Raw genomic sequence first — 22,171 nt, 5'->3', positions numbered from 1 at the left:
AGGTTGACCTCTGCACCTCCAGGACACTCATTTTCTGTCACCCTTCTGACGCAGATGTTGTGTCATTAGCACCTGATATTTTTCCTCTCATAACTGTCAACACAACACTTTCAAATGAGCCTTAATGAAGACTGAACTAGCGTCCTCGCACTCAAGGTGTTCCCTGTAAGCAGGGTTAATTTTCTTTCCTTGGTTGGCTCTCTATTTAACATGATCCGGCACAACTTAAAAAAAAATGAATGTTGCTCATATCCTTCCAGCAATACCGTGATTACACCTGTGGGACACTAGCTCAATTGTCAATTGGACAAGTATAGGAAATGAGTTAAAAAAAAAAAGTTCACAAGGAATTAGCTTTTTGCTATTGTATCGTCAATCGTATGAACTCATAAAAATCAGTTAACGCGAAGTCTTGTAGATTTAGAAAAAATTAAAAGCTGCATGTTCCTTTCTTAAAGATTACAATGTGTATTTTTTTTCATTTCTAATTCTTAAATAGTGAACTGTTCTAACTACGAGCGAGGAAAAAATTCAGTGGCGTAAGACAATGTGTATTTTATTGATAAATAATAGAATACATTGCATTTCATCATAGCAGTAACACACACATTAAATCAGCTGTCTTTGAGACATTGTTAGAAAAATAATTTATTACAACAAATAATGCTTTTAAGTCAATCTGTCCTTAGAGCAGCGTTAACTTAAACTACACTCTTACTCGTTTTGCAACAACAAATCAAATGCTCGAGTGTTGGGCGGGATACTGAAGCTTGTTACTTATGGTTCTCCCTATTTCCAGCTTTAAACGCTGGGAGGGCAGTAGGAAGTAGCACTGTGTGTTGGATCACTGCAACGTTGTCATTTCCCTAAAAGAGGCGGCACAAGATAATGCCATGGGGGAGTGTGCATTTTGAAAAAGTCAATACTCTTTACAAATCTACTTTAATACGTTGTACGATAGTAAGCTGTGTTACTTCTACCTCTGATAGCCACGGGCACGTACTCTCTGTTCCTAATATCGTTCAAGCAATCGCATTTCATGTGCCGTCATATCAAAAGTCTGCCGCGAACACTTGGACTCATATACATCTACCACCTCAGTCTCATCTGTTATTGTAAGGCGTAATTGTCAGAAGTCGTCGTGGGCCACATAAAGTCGTTAACAGCAAGCAGAGAAGTTGCTCCGTCGCACAACAGCCGCCGATTCTTTGTTCCACGGCAACAACGTATATGAAACTACACTACGCATCCTCATCTCCTCTCCACGAACTACGTATGCCACCGTTCCCCAATAGTAGCTACGTTAACCACGCGTCACAGTTGCCACATGTCGACAGCAGTAAACAGAGCGTCGGAAACCAATTGTGTGTCGCTGGAGTTCTAACTGTATTGGGCGCACAGGAATTCCGCAATACATAAAAGGTCGAAGGAGGATCCATTAACCCCATACCCGAATCGCATACCTTGTTCTTCAGGTAGAAGAGCGCGTTTATGCGTTTGGGCAGACGAGTCTTCTGCACTTTTGAGAAGTACAGATGACAGAGAGAGTTTTCATTCTCGTTTTAACTCTTTGCTTGAATCGTTTCACTCTAACACACAGATTTTTGTCAGTAATTTGAGAAGGGTATAAAGAGACTCGTACAGTACGCTAAATTTTGTCGGCTCCGGTCCCGTGCCTTATTAAAGAAAGACAAGTATTCATTCAGAACAGAACTCTGCAGTGACGAAATGGCCAGACTGCGCAAACTGAAATATGGCTCTTACATAATTTAAATGCTATCCTTAGCTTAAACGTACCTTCCGAATATACACTCGTTATTATACCTGAAGCTCGTTCTTATACAGGGTGTTCCACTGTTGTAGGTACAAGCCGAAGGGGCGCATGGAGAAGAATGAAACAAGCAAATAATCCTAGTAAAGACAGGTCCAGATACCAATTCTTTTCCCGCTACGATGTTGTACAAGTGCAGTCATGTCAATGTTACGACACTGTTAACATCTAAGGCTACCTCTACATTTTTTGTGCAGTTATACTTAAAAGATTTGGTGTATTTTAGACCTGCTGTTAGTGTCGATGAGCTAGGGGATGGTTGTCAAAGTATTCTGGACATGTCTGGCATGTTTTAACGTGTATGGGCATCGATGAGGAGATGTGCTCAAGCTTGTTTTCACTTGAACGGTGTCCATGTCAAACAACTGCAATGTGTTTGCCCTCGTGCATGTATCTGCTGCTTGGATCCTGAAGGACTCAGTTGTGAGGTATTCATGTACTCGGTCGTATATGTTGTACCGGGAAAATAGTCCTCTACTCACCCCTGTCGTTTGCACCTATAATAGTGAAACACTTTGTACAAGTTATTTCCTTTGAAAGCTTTTTCAACTTCCTTCTGCTGTTTAGGATATTCCTGACAATAAAGTGTTTTCTTCTGAATTTTGTAATGATAATGCAATATTATTTCTTAGCTTCACGTTGTTATATACCCACAACATGTCTCACTGAAGTGGTTCGGAGAGTGGCCAAGAGAAAATCGAAAATCTGCTGCTGGCTGCGAAATTCGTGTACTAGCAGTATGGCCGGTTTTGGAAAAGTTGTGGAGTTCGGTTACTCAGCAGCTAAAAGTTGCTGAGTTCATGTGAACTGGTTCGACTTTCACTGGGTGTGGTGTGTTGGAAGCATTGGAACTCGTAGCTCATCTGATACCGGCGGCAACACACAAATCATACACAGACCTGTTGGTGGACGATGTTTGCAACAAGCTCATCTCCCTACCCCTCAGGAGTAGAACGTGTTAAATCGTAGGACACCACGTAATTGGTGTTTCACACTCTACAGACTAGAAAAAGCGTGATATGAGAGACCAATAACAGAAACGGCGCGATATACGTTCTCTGCTGCAAGCTTTCGCATTTTGCTGAGTCCATGCCATCAAGAGACACTGACATCGGAAAGTCAGACGCTACACTGACGTCGGTAGGTGTTGGTAATTCAGTAGCAACCTAGAGGTGAATTAAGTTATGCTTAAGTGCAAATCACAGATTATACATCAGGTAGCTTTGACTCTTCCAGTCACTTTTTAATGCTTCACGATCTGGGACTGATTCCCAGCCAGGCGCCACCTTTGATGGACAGCATGAAGCTGTTCGGCTTGATCTGCAGAGGTACCGGCGTCTTCTCGACCACGCGGAGGGTAAACTTCGACAGCAGGTAGACCAGCATCACCTTCAACTCCAGCAGTGCGAACCTCTGGGCTGAAACACGGATGGTTTATCCAGTGAAGAAACATACGTAAACTGAATAGCCAGCGCTGCGTACAGGTAAAACTTAGCACACACAAAAAATGCACGTATTTTTGTAGACATTTCTATTATTACTGACTATCGTGATGAAAACTGCATGCTCATCATATGGGAAGTCCATCTGTTAAAATGTGGCGTCCGTTTAGTTAGGATTTGAATACTCAGATACTTGTAAGCAGATTGTTATGATTTTAGGCAAAGGTATAAAGCAACATAATACACATGCCTGAAGATGGCATAAGCACCCTGAACCCAGTAGCGGTAATAAAAACAGTCCAGCTACGACTGAGGTGGTTTGTTAGTATTGTATGACGTTACTCGTATTCCTTGAAGACGTGATGGACAGTGTGAGATGTGCAAAGAAGTCAAACTGTTCATATTATTCACGTGCAACATAATGAATTGACTTAACATTACAAAAGTATTTATGTATCACAACGCTCATTGTAATTATGTCATAACACAGAAATGTTAACTCTGAGTTTTTTGTGAAAGCCATCTTGGGACAGAAGCATTTGACCAACAGAAAAATTTCAGTTCTGTATTAAACTTCGCAAAATTAGCCACAACTTATTTCAAATGCTCTGTTAGATTTTGCAGTACACTTACAGCTTCCTCCTGTCTGTAGTACTTAATAGCCCTACAAATTCCTCTAGAAGCAATTTTTGCATTTAGTATTACATTTCAAGTAATGGAAAACGTTATTCTCTTTATGGTAAAAAAAAGTAACAAAATGAAAGGAATTATATAAATAGCTAGGAGTAACAATACCTAAATGAGCCAGAAAAATAGAAATTAGGGTAGAGCTGTAAGAGGAGCGTAATTGGTCACTGAGGCTGCTGTTGAGGGTCAGGCAGCAGTGAGATGTGATGGGATGGGATGCAGGGACGCGAATAACTGGTTGTAAGGAAGACAAGTATGGTATGAGCCTATAAGTTTAACTTACGACAGCTACTTTACACGTTCAGGTACGTCTGTTTGGTAACTCAAACACAGCCAGATGATAGCAGTATGACTCTCATAACAAGCAGCTATGTGAGGTCTTTTTCTTTTCTTTTTTTTTCCAAGAAAACTTTTCATTGGTGCATGGCAGAACATGATAGTAGTTTTTGATAATATTAAATGGGAAAACAATTCCTAATGTTCTGCAAAATTATATTTGTTTTTTAACTGTTCATGTTTTGGGTTCTTAGGCCGTCTGCAGGTGACAACCGAATGTCGCAAAAACAGTAAGAAATGATGTGCGACTTAAACACATAATTGATTGTGCAAAAGATACAAAATTGACGCATAGTGTTTACAAAGCAAAACATTATAATTTTTTATTACAAAATGGGGGAGGGGACAAAGTTTTTAAATGTACGTGCATTTAGCAGTGGATAAGAAACAAGGTGAATTTTTACAATTTGAACCTAGTATCTATAACTTAATTTAAGAAATGAGAAAAAGAAAACTAAGTCTGACCACTTACTACGAAGCTGGCATTCTGTGCAATGTATTTGCGACCAGATAAACCAAATACGTGACACACAATATAATATTAAATGATCAGACTGAATGTACTCTTTCCTGTTTGTTAAGTTTGTTACAAATACTAGATTCAAGCCATAAATACATAAGCTATTAAATATATCTCAACGTAAGAATTTTGTTCCTCCACCTTTTCAGTTAATGTAATTTAATTTTACTTGTCCAAAAAAGAAAGATATTTTCCTATCTAAACATTAGACGCCATTTTTGTATCTTTTGTACCAATAGTATCTGTGAGGATCGCAAGTAATTATCATCGCCTGAAGATGGCCTAAGACCCGAAAGCTGGTTTGCGACCAAACAAATGTCATTTTGCAGAACATTAGAAAGTGATTTCCTGTTTAGCATTAAAATAAGGAAGTTCAGATCAATAGTATGTAATGACACTTTCAGTGGAATTAAGGTTTCTCTTGAATAAAATTTTTTTGGCTTTTCCAGTTGCGTTCTGATAGGCACCCTCTAAAATATTAAATCAATCTAAACTGTTTCGACTGAAGTGAGTGCAGGGGTGCTGTCATCATTAGCAGCAAGCTGCACACGCTGTATCTGCGATGCGACTGCATTTTCAGAATCGATGTCCTGTTTCCGAATCTCTTCGTACCATGATCAAGTTGTCTAAATGATTAACCGATCGTAGTTGTCAGAAATGGCTTCCGAGCAGCAGCTGAACAGAGAAGACAGAATTCTATCGTCTCTGTACTTAGAAGAGACTTGTCGCCGTAACAGAGGATGTTAACGCGGAAGTGTACGTTGGGGCCAGACTGGGAGGCAGGTAGTCAGAATGCTGCTTATGGAAGACGTTTTCACAGCTTGACTATCTCCTGCACTGGGAGGAGAGGTGGTGTCTTAAGGTTCGCACAAATGTAGCAGATTAAAGTTTGGCGGGACGCATCGGTCAATTTAACACACCACAGCTGCGACTGGTTTCAGTGATCTCCTGGAGTAGCCTCTTCATAAAAATGCCGCTAATTGTGATGCTGTGCGCATGCGCAATCTCTCTCGTGGAATGTCGGGATTCGTGGGTCCGTATGATCATGCACTGTTTTATCTTAATTCTTCTGGTTGGTTATTATTAGGTAAAAAATCCTACCGTGACGACCAATTTCGATTTCACGCTTCCATGCACAACCTAACGTCAGAAAAGGTAAGTTCATTTGGGTGTCCGGGAGCTTTTTTCCCATATAACTTGTTTAACTGTACTATTTAATGAAACACCCAAATATAAACCAAGTTATGCTCAACGTGCAGCTGGTTTAATCCTGTTGTGTGTGGCAACCCTCTGATTTCTTATGATCTTTGGGGTAGGTTAACTAGCAGTTGTGGGAGTATCAATAATTGAACTTGTACACCTGACGACGGTGCTAATTAACTTCCTACGAGGGTCGCCTCAGGAGTTATGCACACTGTAAGACAGAATCGAAGAAAATAATTTATTTCACAATATACCTTTACGGGCTTTCAGTACAATTTCCATTCTTGCTTATGGCAGCTTCCCCACGTTTTGGCAGTCTCTGTGCGCCGGATAGGCCATCTTCATTGTTGAGATTTCTGATTACTGGGATAACAGCAGTGCGAGCTTCGTCAGTTGTACCAAAACGTTTTCGACAACGTTGTTGCTCCAATCTGGGAGACAAATCAGAGTCTGATGGGTTCATATCAGGACTGTGTGGTGGGTGGGGAAGTGCTGACCATCCACATTTGTCGACTGTTTCTCTCAGTGGTAGGACAATATGCGCTCTTGCATTATCGCGAGAAACCAGGACACCAGCTGCAAGCGTGGAGAGTCTGAACTTTTCCACTTTGACGATTGCGACTTCAGTTCTGGCTCAGAATCTCGTATCCAGATTTCAACAAGTGCAACAATACTTTCGGGAACTGTTCTCCTGCTGCCCGATAACGTTGAAGCAATTCTTCTGCGATTCGTTTGCAACCTCCTCTCTGCTCTTCACTCTCATCATGCGGAACCCAACTGGCAGCCATTTCTCTCACCATTAACTATTCAGTTCTTAATTTTCAAACTGGAGGTTCAGCCACTCTGACCTCATACGCTATTCCCTCGCGTGTCTTTCGTCGATCCTCTCGGAAAACGTGATTAACAGTAACCATTCACGGAAACGTGGAAATCACCGTGATACTGTGCTATGATCCACTACACTATCCCACACACCGCTCTCAAAGCGTTGTGAATTTGCGTTGCGTTCTTTACACGCAGGTACTCGATTTTGATGTAGGACACTGCCCACTACGTGTAATTCGACCTGACTCGGTTTCAGCTTCCGTTTTAAAACTGAATGGGTCACGACACAGCCACGCAAACCAGTAGACCCATATACACTGTGATCAGCCAGCACATTACGACCACTGACCTGATGGCGGTACAAACCCGTGCAGGCGACACCAGCGCCACCTGGCGAGGAATGGCTGCTGGCCAGACACGGGCACAGCGAGCAGGCTGTCCGCGTGTAGAACTGGGACGGCGCGTGGTCGACCTGAACCTGACTTAGGGCAGGCTGTGGTGGCGCCGAGGCTCGGCACGAACATTTCGCTAACTGTGCGACTTGTCGGGTGTTCGAGGAGTGCCGTGGCGAGTGTCTTCGTGGCGAAGCGAAGGCCTACGTCTACATCTAACTCTACGTGATTACTCTGCTATTCACAATAAAGTGCCTGGCAGAGGGTTCAATGAACCACCTTCATGCTGCCTCTCTACCGTTCCACTGTCGAATGGCATGCGGGAAAAACGAGCACTTAAATTTCTCCGTGCGAGCCCTGATTTCTCTTATTTTATCGTGATGATCATTTCTCCCTATGTAGGTGGGTGCCAACAGATTGTTTTGGCAATCGCAGGAGAAAACTGGTGACTGAAATTTCATGAGAAGATCCCGTCGCAACGAAAAACGCCTTTGTTTTAATGATTGCCACTCCACGTATCATGTCTGTGACACTATCTCCCCTATTTCGCGATAATACAAAACGAGCTGCCCTTCTTTGTACTTTTCCGATGTCATCCGTCAGTCCCACCTGATGCGGATCCCACACCGCACAGCAGTACTCCAGAATAGGGCGGACAAGCGTGGTGTAAGCAATCTCTTTGGTAGACCTGTTGCACCTTCTAAGTGTTCTGCCAATGAATCACAGTCTTTGGTTTGCCCTACCCACAATATTATCTATGTGATCGTTCCAATGTAGGTTATTTGTAATTGTAATCCCTAAGTATTTAGTTGAATTTACAGCCCTCAGATTTGTGTGACTTATCGCGTAATCGAAATTTAGCTGATTTCTTTTAGTACTCATGTGAATAACTTCGCAATTTTCTTTATGTAGGGTCAATTGCCACTTTTCGGACCATACAGATATCTTATCTAAATGATTTGGCAAGTCATTTTGATCATTTGATGACTTTACAAGATGGTAAATGACAGCATCATCTGGAAACAATCTAAGACGGCTACTCAGATTGTCTCCTATGCCATTAATATAGATCAGCAACAATAGAGGGCCTATAAGGCATCCTTGAAGAACGCTGGATATTACTTCTGTTTTACTCGATGACTTTCCGTCAATTACTAGGTACTGTGACCTTTCTGACAGGAAATCACGAATCCAGTCGCACAACTGAGCCGATACTCCGTAGGCACTCAGTTTGATTAGAAGACGCTTGTGACGAACGGTCTCGAAAGCCTTCAGGAAATCTAAAAATGTGGAATCAATTTGACATCCCCTGTCAATAGCACTTATTACTTTGTGAGTATAAAGAGCTAATTGTGTTTCACAAGAACGATATTTTCTGAATCCGTGCTGACTATATGTCAATAAATCGTTTTCTTCGAGGTACTTCATAATGTTCGAGTACAGTACAAGTTTTAATACCCTACTGCAAATCGACGTTAGCGATAAGGGCCTGTAATTCAGCGCATAGCTCCTACTTCCCTTTTTGGGTATTGGCGTGACTTGAGCAATTTTCCAGTCTTTAGGCACGTATCTTTCTGTGAGCGAATAGTTGTATATAATTGCTAAATATGGATCTATTTTATCAGCGTACTCTGAGAGGAACCTGACTGCTATACAGTCTGGACCGGAGGCCTTGCCTTTATTAAGTGAAACCACGTCCGTGTTTTGTGGGGTTGGCGGTCCCCCTCATTACGGATGTCGGATGTCGAAAGCTGGGCAGACTGGTAAAAGAGGACAGGCGGCGAACCGTAGCGGAACTGACGTCATGCTGGGCAGGGTACAAGTGTGTCTGAACACACAGTGCACCGAACACTCCTAACAATGGGCCCCCACAGCCGACGACGCATGCGTGTGTCAATGTTAAAACCAGGACGTCGGCAAGTACGACCGAAGTGCGCACGTTGGCACAGTGGTGGAGCGTTGTATGATCTGACGAACCCCCGTGCCTTCTTCATCATGTCGGTCGGGGGGCGCGAATCCGTCGTCTTCCAGGGGGACAGGTGCCTGACACCTGCGCTGCGCGACAGAGGCGAGCTGGCGGCGGCTCCATTATACGCTGGTGGCATCCGTGGCTCCAGTGGAGGTCGTGCGAAGGTCGTGCGAGGCGCCACGATGGCCGAGGAGTATTGTAGACCCCGTACAACCCTTCATGACGATCATGTTTCCCGACAGCAATGGCTTTTTTCGACAAGGTATTGCGGCTCGTCATAAGGCCAGGAGTGTGATCGACTGGTTCGTGGAACACGGTGGTGAGTTCACATTGATGTGCTGGCTCCCCAGCTCGTCAGATATGAACTAGATCGAACATATCTGGGACGTGACTGAACGTGGCGTCAGGGGTCACCGCCCCCCACACCGGAATTTACGGGTGTCAGGTCACTCGTGTGTGCAGATGTGGTGCCAACTCCCTCCAGCCACCCACGAAAGCCTCATTGCGTTCCCGCCGTTATCCGTGCCGAAGATGAACGAACCGGCTACTAAATGGGTCGTTATAATATTCTGGATGATCAGTATATACGACTGTCACAACTAAAATCTCGCTCACAACTCGCATGAATTTCAACTCGATAACGCCACCTTAACAGTCCGGCATGTGCAGTGTGCAGGACTTTTGGAATGCCGCTCTTAAACGACACATAAAAAACACAGACCCAACTGAGCGTTCAATGCAGAATCTGTTGTTTGCTTCAGTCCGAAAAATTGTTTGAACCAGCTCTCCATGCTAGTCTATGTTGTGCAGTGCGTATAATTAACTGTTACCGCCTCTCTGGCTGTATTCATTTCTCAAGGGGTCACGAGCGAACAGAAAGTGTAACAGCGAACGAAGGTTTCTGAGAAGACTACCGCCAGAGTCATTAAAAAAATTTGTACGACTACACTGAATGAATGGTACGCTGCGCTGGCCTCACAGTACCGTCACACAGCTGTCATAAGACTGTGTTCTGCTACAGTCAATGCCAGTCGACAAAATAACACAGCAATATCTGAGAAGAGGCACTTGCAAGTAAACTTAAAAATACATTTATAGTTTAAAGAGGATCAAAATAACGTTCCATTGACTCAAAGCCTCAAGCGAAATACTATCCACTTAAACGCCAAAATTGAGTGCAGCCACATAATGACACCCAGTGTGCTTTTAAACAAGTCTGTAGCAAGTGCAATAAACACAGTGCAGATGGTTTTGACGTTGCCAGTGTCCCAAACAGTACTTAATAGTGAGCATGACAAGCGAAATACACGTAAAGTTTTTATGTTACTCGCTTTCATTAAACATTCAATCATCAATAGTAACAGTGCAGTGGAAAATCTGTATCGACGGGTTAATTACGTTAAATAAGAACGTGTGGAGAAGATGAAGACATTAACAGAAACTGGGTCAGTGGCTTACCGATGCAAATACGAGGTCCCACGCCGAACGGGATGTAGGTGAAGGGCTTGACGAGATGCTTGTTCTCCGGGCTGAAGCGCTCCGGGTCGAAGCGCTCGGGGTCAGGGAAGTACTGCGCGTCGTGGTGGAAGGCGTGCGCGGGGATCCAGATGCCGTCTCCAGGCTCCAGCTGGAGGCCGTCCGGACAGCTGTCGGTGGGGGGCAGGCGGTACGGCTTGACGCACTTGCGGTCTGAGGCGGCGCCAGGGGTGTACATGCGCAGCGTCTCTGTGGACACGACGACAGCCGTCGGTTCCCGCTCGCCAGGAGCTTACATTCACAATACGGGCTGGGCTGCAGGAAAAGCGTGCGGCTGAGGAACATACACGGAGTATAATCGTAAGATACAAAACACTGTACAATTCACGGGAGGCTGCGTCTCTATAGCAAAGACCAGGTGCCCAAGTAGTTACGATATCTCATCACTGGTATGCGGACACCTATTAGTGGAGATTAATATGGGGCGTGCCCACATTTTGCCTTTATAACGGCTTGAAAACTGCGCCGGCCGGAGTGACCGAGGGGCTCTAGGCGCTACAGTCTGGAACCGCGCGACCGCTACGGTCACAGGTTCTAATCCCGGCTCGGGCATGGATGTGTGTGATGTCCTTAGGTTAGTTAGGTTTAAGTAGTTCTAGGGGACTGATAACCTCAGAAGTTAAGTCCCACAGTGCTCAGAGCCATTTGAAATCTGCTGTGTACACTTTCAACAAGGTGTGGCTCTGAGCACTATGGGACTTAACTTCTGAGGTCATCAGTCCCCTAGAACTTACGACTACAAGGTTGGCTGGCCAACAAGGTGTCTGCGGAGGAATGGCAACCCGCTCTTCCTCAGGAGCCGAAACCGGAGAAGGTGGTGAATGTTGGACGGTTGGGTCTGGAGCAGACTCGACTTTGTAACCGATCCCAAAGGTAAGTCCTTGGGTTCTGGTAGGAACGCTGGTCTGGACGGTCTACTCCGTTTCAGGAATGCTGTTGCGCACAAACCACTGCTTTATGATAAGGTGCATTGTCGTATTGACACAGTCATCGTCTCGAAATGTTCCTCTACTGCATGTTGCACACTATGCTGTGAAGGGCGTTCGTGTTCTTCCGCATTCAAAGTCTAAGTAGGCTGTTTATGTTTTCTTTATGTAAGTAGGCTGTTTATGTTTTCTTTATGTAAGTAGGCTGTTTATGTTTTCTTTATGTAAGTAGGCTGTTTATGTTTTCTTTATGTAAGTAGGCTGTTTATGTTTTCTTATTGGCAACGTTACGTAGCGCTCTGTATGAAAATCACTGACTGTGCTGTGTGCAGTCTGTGGCTGGTTTGCATTGCTGTCTGCCATTGTAGTGTTGGGCAGCGGCAGCTGGATGTGAAGAGCGCGTAGCGTTGCGCAGTTGGAGGTGAGCCGCCAGCAGTGGCGGATGTGGGGAGAGAGATGGCGGAGTTTGGAAATTTGTAAGACTGAATGTCACGGACATGTATATTATGGTTTTTCAACAATATTAAGGTAAATACATTGTTTGTTCTCTATTAAAATCTTTCATTTGCTAACTATGCCTATCAGTAGTTAGTGCCTTCTGTAGTTTGAATCTTTTATTTAGCTGGCAGTAGTGGCGCTCGCTGTATTGCAGTAGTTCGAGTAACGAAGATTTTTGGTGAGGTAAGTGATTTGTGAAAGGTACAGGTTAATGTTAGTTAGGGCCATTCCTTTGCAGGGATTTCTGAAAGTCAGATTGCGTTGCGCTAAAAAATATTGTGTGTCAGTTTAAGCACAGTCTTGTATAAATCGTTCTAAGGGGACGTTTCATATGTCGACCCTTAGCCGAGGATACCTCACTGGAATCTTCTGATTTTTTTCTTGTAGTTTGTGTAATTAGTGTAGCTATTGTTTATTGCTAGCGCGTAATTATAGAGAGAATTTCCTTTGTAGTTGTAGTTTTTCATTGTTGTACACAGTTGTGGCATGCATTTAGATTTGCACCAAGTATTTCGCAGCTGTGCTTGCAATTAACTAGATATTATTTTCAGTGCTATGTTAATGTGTTCTCTTATTTTTGCTCTTCAAATTGTGCTTTTCTGTGTTATCGTGTGAAATATTGTGACAATAATGGCGTGTGAAAAACGTAACACTAGGCTCCAAAGTAAACTGAGAAATGACAGTGAAGACGAAAGTAGTGTGTTAGCGCCACCGTGTAATGAATTAACTAATGTTCAACATAGTAATTTGGTAATTGTGCATAGGGAAATGGAGCGGGCGGCAAACAATGGCGCAGGCAGTGAAACAATTAGTGAACAGGGAAGCATTATCGATCGATCGGTCGGCAACAGCTTGCCTCAGGAATCCGAAATGACAGGACACAATCTTGCAAATACTGTAGATTCAGGTTTTGCGTCCTCACCCTTTTCTCAAATAAGTCAAGACACATTTTCTGCTTGTCAAAATGTGAATGTTGCAGGTGAAAATGCACTGCCAAAAAGCATAGAGAAACAGATTCCAGACACTAATACATTATTATTGCAATTAATGCAACAAATGGAACAAAATCAGAGACAAATGGGACAAAATCTTCAAAAGTTAGACACAATGGAACAAAATCAGAGACAAACACAGCAAAAGCTTCAAAAGTTAGACACAATGGAACAAAAGCTTCAAAAGTTAGACTCATTGGAACAAAGTCTCGAGCAAACACGTGAAGATTTAACTGCTGAGTTACATAACATTGAATCGAAATGTCAAAAAGTCTGTAATGACGTAAAACACAAATTTGTGAGCATTTCCAACCTATTTTTTCGCGTCATGAAAATGCATTACAGAATCACGAAGCAGCCATAAGAGAACTGCAAACTATTGTTCATGAAAATCATGACACCTTGCAAGCTAAAATTGACTCAGTTGCATCTGCCGATTCAGTTACACAACTTGCAAAAACTCAAGAAAACTTAAAGGACACAGTAGATACGATTTCAACACAAATGGACACTCTGAAACTTGGTTCAGAAAAACACACTGAGGAAATAAGTACACTATCGGAGAAAGTAGCCGAACTTTCGGATCAGTTCACTAACTTATCTGAAAAAGGTAGATGATGATCTGAATGACACAAGACCTGTAGTCTTTAATGACACAGAAGAGTGCGAACAAATTAGGAAACTGAAACTAAATCTGAATCAAATTAATACGCAACACCAAAGAGAAATCCGGGAAGTACAAGATCAGCTGACACAGGTAATACAAGAGTTACGTATTTCAGAGGACACTCGCGCTCCAATACGGGAAGAGGGACATAGAAATACGGAACAGCCACAAAATAATAACTCAGGGCACTTCGGAAATTATGAAAGAAATTGGCAAGGTACACCGAATTTTGAGATGGAACCGCCGACACGACGTAACAATGACCGATATGCTACTCGCCGACACGATGATTTTGACTATAAGCTGTTCATTACTACACGTAAATTCAAAACGTTTAAGAATTCTGCCAACGACATTCATCCACAAGCGTGGCTCCATCAATTCTCTCATTGTTTTCCTCCCAACTGGTCATTAGAGCACAGATTAGAATTTATGTGTGGCTACTTAGAGAATGTGATCGGTCATTCACGATTGCCACAGTGAAGGAGAATTTTACCATGCCTTCCTCTCAGCATATTGGTCTCAAGCCACACAAGACCGAGTACAACATGGCATCATGTTGAAACATTTCGAACAATCTGAATTTTCCAGTCTTGTGAAATATTTTGAAGACATGTTGCACAAGAATCAGTACCTATCAAACCCATACAGCCCCTCAGAACTCATCCGCATTTGCTTAATCAAATTGGCTGAACATTTACGACATATTATTTTGGCAGGACGTTGCAAAGACGACATTGAAGCTTTTCAGGGACTCTTACAAGAATTAGAAATTGACACGGACAGTCGCGGGATGCGAAAACAGGAAGACAATCACTACAGCTCACATCTGTCACAATTCCGTGACGACAGAAACAATAACTGGACACGACAATTCTATTCTTACAACGTAAATCGTGACCAAAACAGACACCATTAGTATGACAACCACTGGCAGAGTAATAGTTACAGAGAGAGATCGCATTTCTGTAGTAATGAATATGACAGAGACACTCATAGAAACAGACAATTTGGCAACCAGAACTATTATTATCACGGGAGACAGAATAACTTCAGACGCAACAATCCACTGTGCAGTGATAATTCAGGGAGAAATTCTCCACCACTTAACCGACAAGAAAGAAAGTACAGGAACTACCGACATGACGACAGACGATATGATCGTAATGACAGACCTGAATTTCATCAGAACTGGCGGGATTCAAACAGAGCAGGGCACTCTCGACAACGTGAATTTGTGGAAGTTAGGTCTCCTAATCCCAATAACGACGCGCGCCAACAAAGAAACAGACAATGACTCACACCGCAGGCTGCCGCGTGTGCTGGCTGGCTCAGAGAAAAATAACATAGACGCTAACCTTGAGAAAAATTCCAGTATTCTTTACCGACGTATACCACATGATAATTGCGTTGCAGTTGAAACTCTGCGTACTAGGAAGAGTAAAGGTTTACACCACATTTCACATGTAAAACCATTTATTGACAGATAATCTGCTTTTTAACTTAGTCTTTGCAATTTTCACTTCACGCTACTTGTACAATTTGTCACACTGAGAAACTGTTAACATGCAACAATGTTTTGAAGTTCAATATCCACTCAAGAACCAAGAGAACTTATTTAATCAGAAATTACGAATGCATTGTTTTTGCGAACAGACGACACAGTGTTATTGTGTGTGTACATTTTTGCTTGTTAGTTGCACGATTACGTAACGACTATGAGGCTCACATACTTAGAACATTTACCAGTACTGCTAATGAGATTTTAATGCAACATTTTGGTTCACTTGAAAATACATTCTTTATTTGGAGTACTTTCTGTGGGACTAAAGATGACTTAGCATTTGGTTTCTTTGACAGCTACACGATTATATCACGACGCTACTAATGTGTGACACAATTTACATTGTTGCTTTTGCAGTGTATCTGTTTTTCTGAATTCTTCTGGAAAGTAAAACATGTTTTAATAGTAAGCTACAATGTGACAGCCTTTTTCGTTACGTTACAGCACAGTACTTTCCTCATCACGACAATAAGCGTAATAACTAAGATATCTATACGCAAAGCATTTCACCTTTGTTTATCATGAGGTAAGTACATTGACTTCTGCAGAACTTAGCTTTCGGAGGACGATAACTACGACACTTCCACAGAGATTATCTCACAACAAGACGCACAGTTTAGCGCTACAGTACACGTATATGAGTGATTAATTTTATACTTAAAACATTTATTTTTAAAGATATTTGAAGTACAATGACACAAAGGTTTTCCGTTATACATTTCATTTCATTGCTGTAATCAGTAACACCTGAGGGTATAATTACATTAATCCTCAGGGGGGTACACGCTTACTTTGTGTATCATGTGTTTGGCAAGCACAAGGAGCCCTAGCTAACATGGTATTTGCTTATACAACTTTACACATCGGTACCATATTTCTCTAACACAGAATTACACAGCTATCTGATTATTTAACAGAGAAACAAACATTTTTTTTACTACATCAGTAACACATGTTTACGCAATTACACAGTTGGATAACTTCACACTTATGAAATTGTATTTTTTCTGTACTTTGTGAACTGTTCATATTTTTTTGGACCTATTGTGATCTTATGAGAGCTTCGAATGATATATTTGGTATGGGATTACGAGTTTTAAAGTACGTTTGCGGCAGACGACAGTTTTGACATGAACAGAGAATTTTTTTAGGTTTTGAAATTATTGGAGGAAGCTACGACGATTTTGAGATTTGACTGAGGTGTTATGATGTTATTTTTACGACGACGATGTGTGTTATGCTGTTGAGATATGTTTATGATCAATAAGCTGATGCTATATGAGTTATCTGATTAAGCTACGTATCTGTTATGATGAAATATTGAAGAAGTGTCGACGAATATGTATATGTGTAACAAGGTAAGGAATAAGGAGTAGTGGTTAGAGACTCTGGTTTGTGAAAAAGGTTGTTGGAAACAAAGAATCGTACTTTAAGAGTTATGAAATGTACGTAAATGCGTGAATGTATTACAATGCCGACGAAAATTTTTTGGACACTGTTATATTCATAAGATTTTGTTTCTACACATTTGCAACGCAAATTCTCGACCCGTGAAATTTTGTATATGAGACTGTCACTGTAGCGGAAACTGCTGTCGTAAATATTTCCGTAAGGAAGTTAAGTGACCACCTGCACGTAATGCGTCGTGGGCACCCAGCTGTGTCAGACGCCGGGAGAACAAGTTATTAGTGAGTGCCTCGTCAGAGGCACAGGTAGAAAAAAGGAAAGGGGAGGCCATTGTCCTCGCTATTGACATTTCCTTGTTGAAAGCATACTGTGGAGCTCGTAATTTATGATATTTACTAAAATGCCTAATGAAATGATTAGAAACATTTTACATCTATTGTCTTTGTAGTTGAGAGATTGCTCATTTTGTTTAATATCTAGTATCCAGCTGTGTTGCAGCATTAGTTTTATAAAATAAACTTAGATGCATTTGCTAATGTGAACACTATCTGTCAACAGATCTATTAAATAATAATTTTGTGATCCACATTCTTCAAAAAAGGAGCTTTTGGAATGGAAAGAACAATAAGAAGGGACAGATAACAATAACTGCATATATAATTTTCTTTTCAAGTACTTGGTATTTTTTTGTAGAATAAGTTGTGGTGCACCACTTTAATTACATAGACATTAAGATGTGAATATACATTCCCCTTATCTGCATTGTTGTTTTTATTGTAATATTTTTTCTGCTTGAGCTATGACATGTTTAGGTATAAGTTACTGCTGTTTGCCAGGCATAGTGCTACTGAATTTTAATTTGTGTTACTCTTCTAAGCTAGTTTTACTACTGATTTATTTTTCTTGTTTGCTGCACAGTACCTTATATTAGTTGTAGTCCTGCAGTTGCTTTGCCTATTTAAATTTTTTGTCATTGCTGCTCGTGTTAATTGTTTTGTGCTGCTGCATTGCCTCGTCCCTTAGTTTAGCATCTGAGCTCAGTACATTTAAGTTAGCTTAAGAAGGGGTAGACTATGTAAGAGAATGAGTTGTGATGAATTTGAAGACATGCACTGAGAGGTTATACGAGAAAAATACAGAAAGCATGCTTGGATAGGATTTTTTTTGGTGGAAGCAAAGGTTGAAATAAGACGAAAGATCTATGGAATGAAGTTTTGGGTTGGACTGCAGTACCAAATGTTACACTGAAAACGAACCCTGTCCTTTCCTTTTGTGTTATCCCACTATGTGTTTGTGTACCCTTGTGTATTTGTTTTCTTCCTGTCTCTGTGTAGTTTCATAGAATTTTTTCTTCTTCTAATACTAAGCTATATTCACTATGATGAGGAATACTGTTATCCTCAAATATAATTGGCATTAATAATATGTTATTTACCTTGTAAATATGCTTAGACATTATTTATTCTGTTTTGTTTTAATGCTCATGTGTAAAGTTGATGTTTCAAAAGTTATTCTGATCTTTTATGTATGTACTCATGTCATAATTCCTGTAACCCTGATGTATATGTTATTTCGATTCTTTTGTAAAGCCTGCACTACAAATGTTATCTGTATTGTTATGTTCTTTAATAATGTATTTTGTACCTTTGTAATTGTATTCTCATGTTATAAAATCGTAATTGACACCGGTTCATCATATTAGTAACTTGTAAGTTACATTTCACTGCACACGTTTCTGTTGGTCATAGTATATGGACAATATGTGAGAAGTAGGGACTGTTAGTGTTTGCACGTGTGTTGATAATTCAGCAAGGGAGTGGAAAACAGCATTGCTGGTTCTAAGGACAATTCCAAAAACTTTGTGCATGCACAAGTGGTGGTTTATGGACTTGCTATCTTCTCTGCAAGACTCTTCGATGGTGATTGTGCACCTGCACAGTCGCAGCAGATGGCTGCTGGCCATCTCTACAAGGACTACAGTGGGTCTACACCTTTGATGACCCACCAATACCATTATTTCTACAAGGACTACAGTGGGTCTACACCTTTGATGACTCACCAGTACCATTATTTCTACAAGGACTGCAGTGGGTCTGCACCTCTGGTGGCCCACCAATACTACAATCTCTACCACGACTACAGTGGGTCTGCTCTGTGATGACCTACCTACCAATCTTCTTCACAACGTCGAATGACTCTGCTGTGTGTTTGCTCTGTTGTGGCCCATTGCCTGTCAGCATGTCAAGAGTCAGCATTGTCTTTCTGTTGGAAGGACAACACTACTTCTCCAAGACTGCATGGAAATCCACTACTTCCGTGTGCATTTTCTTTTACTGCTCAGACTTTGGGAAAAACACTGCAATTTTACTGTGATGACCAACCTGGACTGTCTTTATGGATTGTGAGAAAATTTTAGCATTTGACCAACGTTTTATCAATAAGTGTGTGCATTTGATATCTTTGTTATTGTAATTATGAAAAATTTTATCAAATCATTATTGGCCACTGCCCAAAACAATTTGTAAAATTTTTTTGTGGGAAGCTTGGGGGCTATGTAAGTAGGCTGTTTATGTTTTCTTATTTGCAACGTTACGTAGCGCTCTGTATGAAAATCACTGGCTGTGCTGTGTGCAGTCAGTGGCTAGTTTGCATTGTTGTCTGCCATTGTAGTGTTGGACAGTGGCAGCTGGATGTGAACAGCGCGTAGCGTTGCGCAGTTGGAGGTGAGCCGCCAGCAGTGGTGGATGTGGGGAGAGAGATGGCGGAGTTTGGAAATTTGTAAGACTGAATGTCATGAACATGTATGTTATGGTTTTTCAACACTATTAAGGTAAATACATTGTTTGTTCTCTATTAAAATCTTTCATTTGCTAACTATGCCTATCAGTAGTTAGTGCCTTCCGTAGTTTGAATCTTTTATTTAGCTGGCAGTAGTGGCGCTCGCTGTATTGCAGTAGTTCGAGTAACGAAGATTTTTGGTGAGGTAAGTGATTTGTGAAAGGTACAGGTTAATGTTAGTTGGGGCCATTCCTTTGTAGGGATTTCTGAAAGTCAGACTGCGTTGCGCTAAAAAATATTGTGTGTCAGTTTAAGCACAGTCTTGTATAAATCGTTCTAAGGGGACGTTTCAAACGTTCTGTTAACAGTAACAAGGGACACCACACACACAAACCACGGAGGCCATAGCCACACCTTAACACCACCTCTCCCGTACTTCGCTACATACAAAGGCAGGTAACGTTCCTAGCCATCCGCCAAACCTCAATCCTTCCATCGAGCTGTCGCAAGGCGCAGCGCGATTTCTAATCCAGTATCACTCGTTTCCAGTCATCTGCAATCCAGTGCCGTCGCTGTTTACATCATTTCAAGTATGGCTTAATATTGGCCACAAATCTGTGCGGTCTATCATGAGGTGCTCGAACATTGTACCCATTCCTTTTAACTTCCTATGCACAGCCATTGTGCTTGTTAGACTGCTGGTAGCGTTTAAAGAACGGTATTTGTAACCAACAGCTGAACAAATAAACCTTTATCCTCTACTGTTTCCAGTCTCTCAGATCGTCATCACAGGAAGAAAAGGCAAAAACTTGAGATGGAAAAGAAATTCATTTTTCTCTTCGGTGGTTCGAAAGTCTACGACTTTACACTACGTACACGTGACAATCTACCACACAGCGTGACCTTAAACAGCATCAAATTGGTCTTACAATCGTACACGACAAAACGAGGAGGAAGCACTTTGTAACCCACGAGTGATTCATCATCCTGCTTGTTTCGTGCGTCGTTTCACAGCCGCCCTCCGTAGTCCTCGGCTGGTTCCTGCCCGTCGGCGCTTAAGGTCTTCTGGTTTAGTGAACCTGTGGTTGTTCCTTTGGGTTTCCCTTCCGCAATGACATTAGCAACAGTCCATTTTGGCACATTCAGAATAGTTGAAATGTTCCAAAAGATTTGTTACTCAAGTTACATCCAATGAATATTCCACATACGAAGGCACTGAGCTCTCTTTGCCAACCCATTATTGTGTTAGTGCTTCTCTCCTGACAACACAATACCCTTCGTCTCCTTTAACAAACGGCGGGTCCGCCTCGCCTCACATGTAGTGATCAAAGCCCTATCTGTAAATTTGTGGTAAGATGTTATGGCACCAAACTGCTGAGGTCATCGGTCCCTAAGCTTACACACTACTTGATCTAACTTACTTTCGCTAAGGACAGCACACACACTGACGCCCGAGGCAGGACCACTATCAGCTTGCACATCGTGGGGTCTGCGACACGCTCAAACCCTGTCATCAGCTCTTACCAGCTGAAATCGGTATTCATATGATCAAACTATGGTTTTCCAGTCGTCTAGGGTCCAACCGATATGGCCACAAGTCACCTCAGTATACAGCCTGAACAGTATTACACTTTCTTCAGCACATACCCCGGGTGTTCCTTTCACTTGGAATCATGTCTCGCTATTAGGCGCTATCCACTGAGATTCCTCTTGCTAGTAAGTCCTCAATTGAAACACCTTGTTCCGATCTCCCGCAAACACATACGATATCTTACTAGTTGACATACGGAGCCATATCGAAGGCTTTCCATATGTCGTCAACGGGTATAGCAAGCACAGTTTCAGACAATTGTTGCTTGCGGAATACGTGATGGTTCTTACATGGATTATCGGTCTCCAAAAGAGTCACTATAGACTACGACACTGAGAAGTACAATGGCAGCCAAGGAATGCATCATTCCCTTAGGGAGTAAGAGGCACTTACGAGTATTGGCTAACGAAAAACCGCACCAGTTGCTGATTTATTCTTTATTTAAGTAGACATTCAGGTCCGTGGACTTAAAGAAGATATCAGCAAGTGCAGCGGTCTCTCAGTAACTGAGCTTACAGTTGCGAAACAGCAGCAGTCTCTAAACGTGGAGAGACTTATAATCTACGAATACACTGCGTCGGATGTGAGTTTGCGGCTTTACAAGTGCACGCTAGTAAGATCTTGTGGAATGCACGCTCTTACAAAACATCTGTGAGTGGAGCCGGTATCTTCAGCTTACCAGAGACGACCATGTCGAGGTACTGGCTGGCCACGACCTGCTCGTAGCCGGGCTGGCCGCCGCTCTTCCCCATCAGCTGGTCCACCTCCTGCTGCAGCCGCCGCTGCACGCCGCCGTTCGTCGCCAGCAGGTAGCTGCAGAACGTCAGCACGGTCGCCACGGTTTCGAAGCCAGCGAAGAAGAAGAGCATCGCCTGCGCCGCCACGTCTTCGTCGGTGAGTCCTGTTCAACGTAGGACAAGACGTCAACAGAACTGACAACGATTTAATCAACAGTTTGGAAAGCAACGAAATTCGACAGGCAAGATCAATACTGACGTATTAGTGGA

At 42.2% G+C, this 22,171-nt stretch overlaps 1 protein-coding gene across 1 annotated transcript in view; it reads right to left on the bottom strand.

Moving 5' to 3' along the window:
• Positions 1-540: 540 nt before the first annotated feature.
• The window catches only part of LOC126188107 (cytochrome P450 9e2-like), a 43,841-nt gene continuing 22,210 nt past the window's right edge, over positions 541-22,171 (bottom strand). The window contains exons 6-8 of the mRNA XM_049929573.1: positions 21,844-22,065; positions 10,664-10,930; positions 541-3,249 (exon numbers count right to left, since the gene is read on the bottom strand). Of these exons, the coding sequence (XP_049785530.1) occupies positions 3,083-3,249; positions 10,664-10,930; positions 21,844-22,065 (656 nt within the window). The 3' untranslated portion in view covers positions 541-3,082. The remainder of the gene's footprint in view (positions 3,250-10,663; positions 10,931-21,843; positions 22,066-22,171) is intronic.

The sequence above is a fragment of the Schistocerca cancellata genome, chromosome 5 (assembly GCF_023864275.1).
Source record: "Schistocerca cancellata isolate TAMUIC-IGC-003103 chromosome 5, iqSchCanc2.1, whole genome shotgun sequence".
NCBI lineage: Eukaryota > Metazoa > Arthropoda > Insecta > Orthoptera > Acrididae > Schistocerca > Schistocerca cancellata.
The sequence above is the reverse complement of the archived record's forward strand: the minus strand, read 5'-3'. Positions and strand labels throughout refer to the sequence as shown.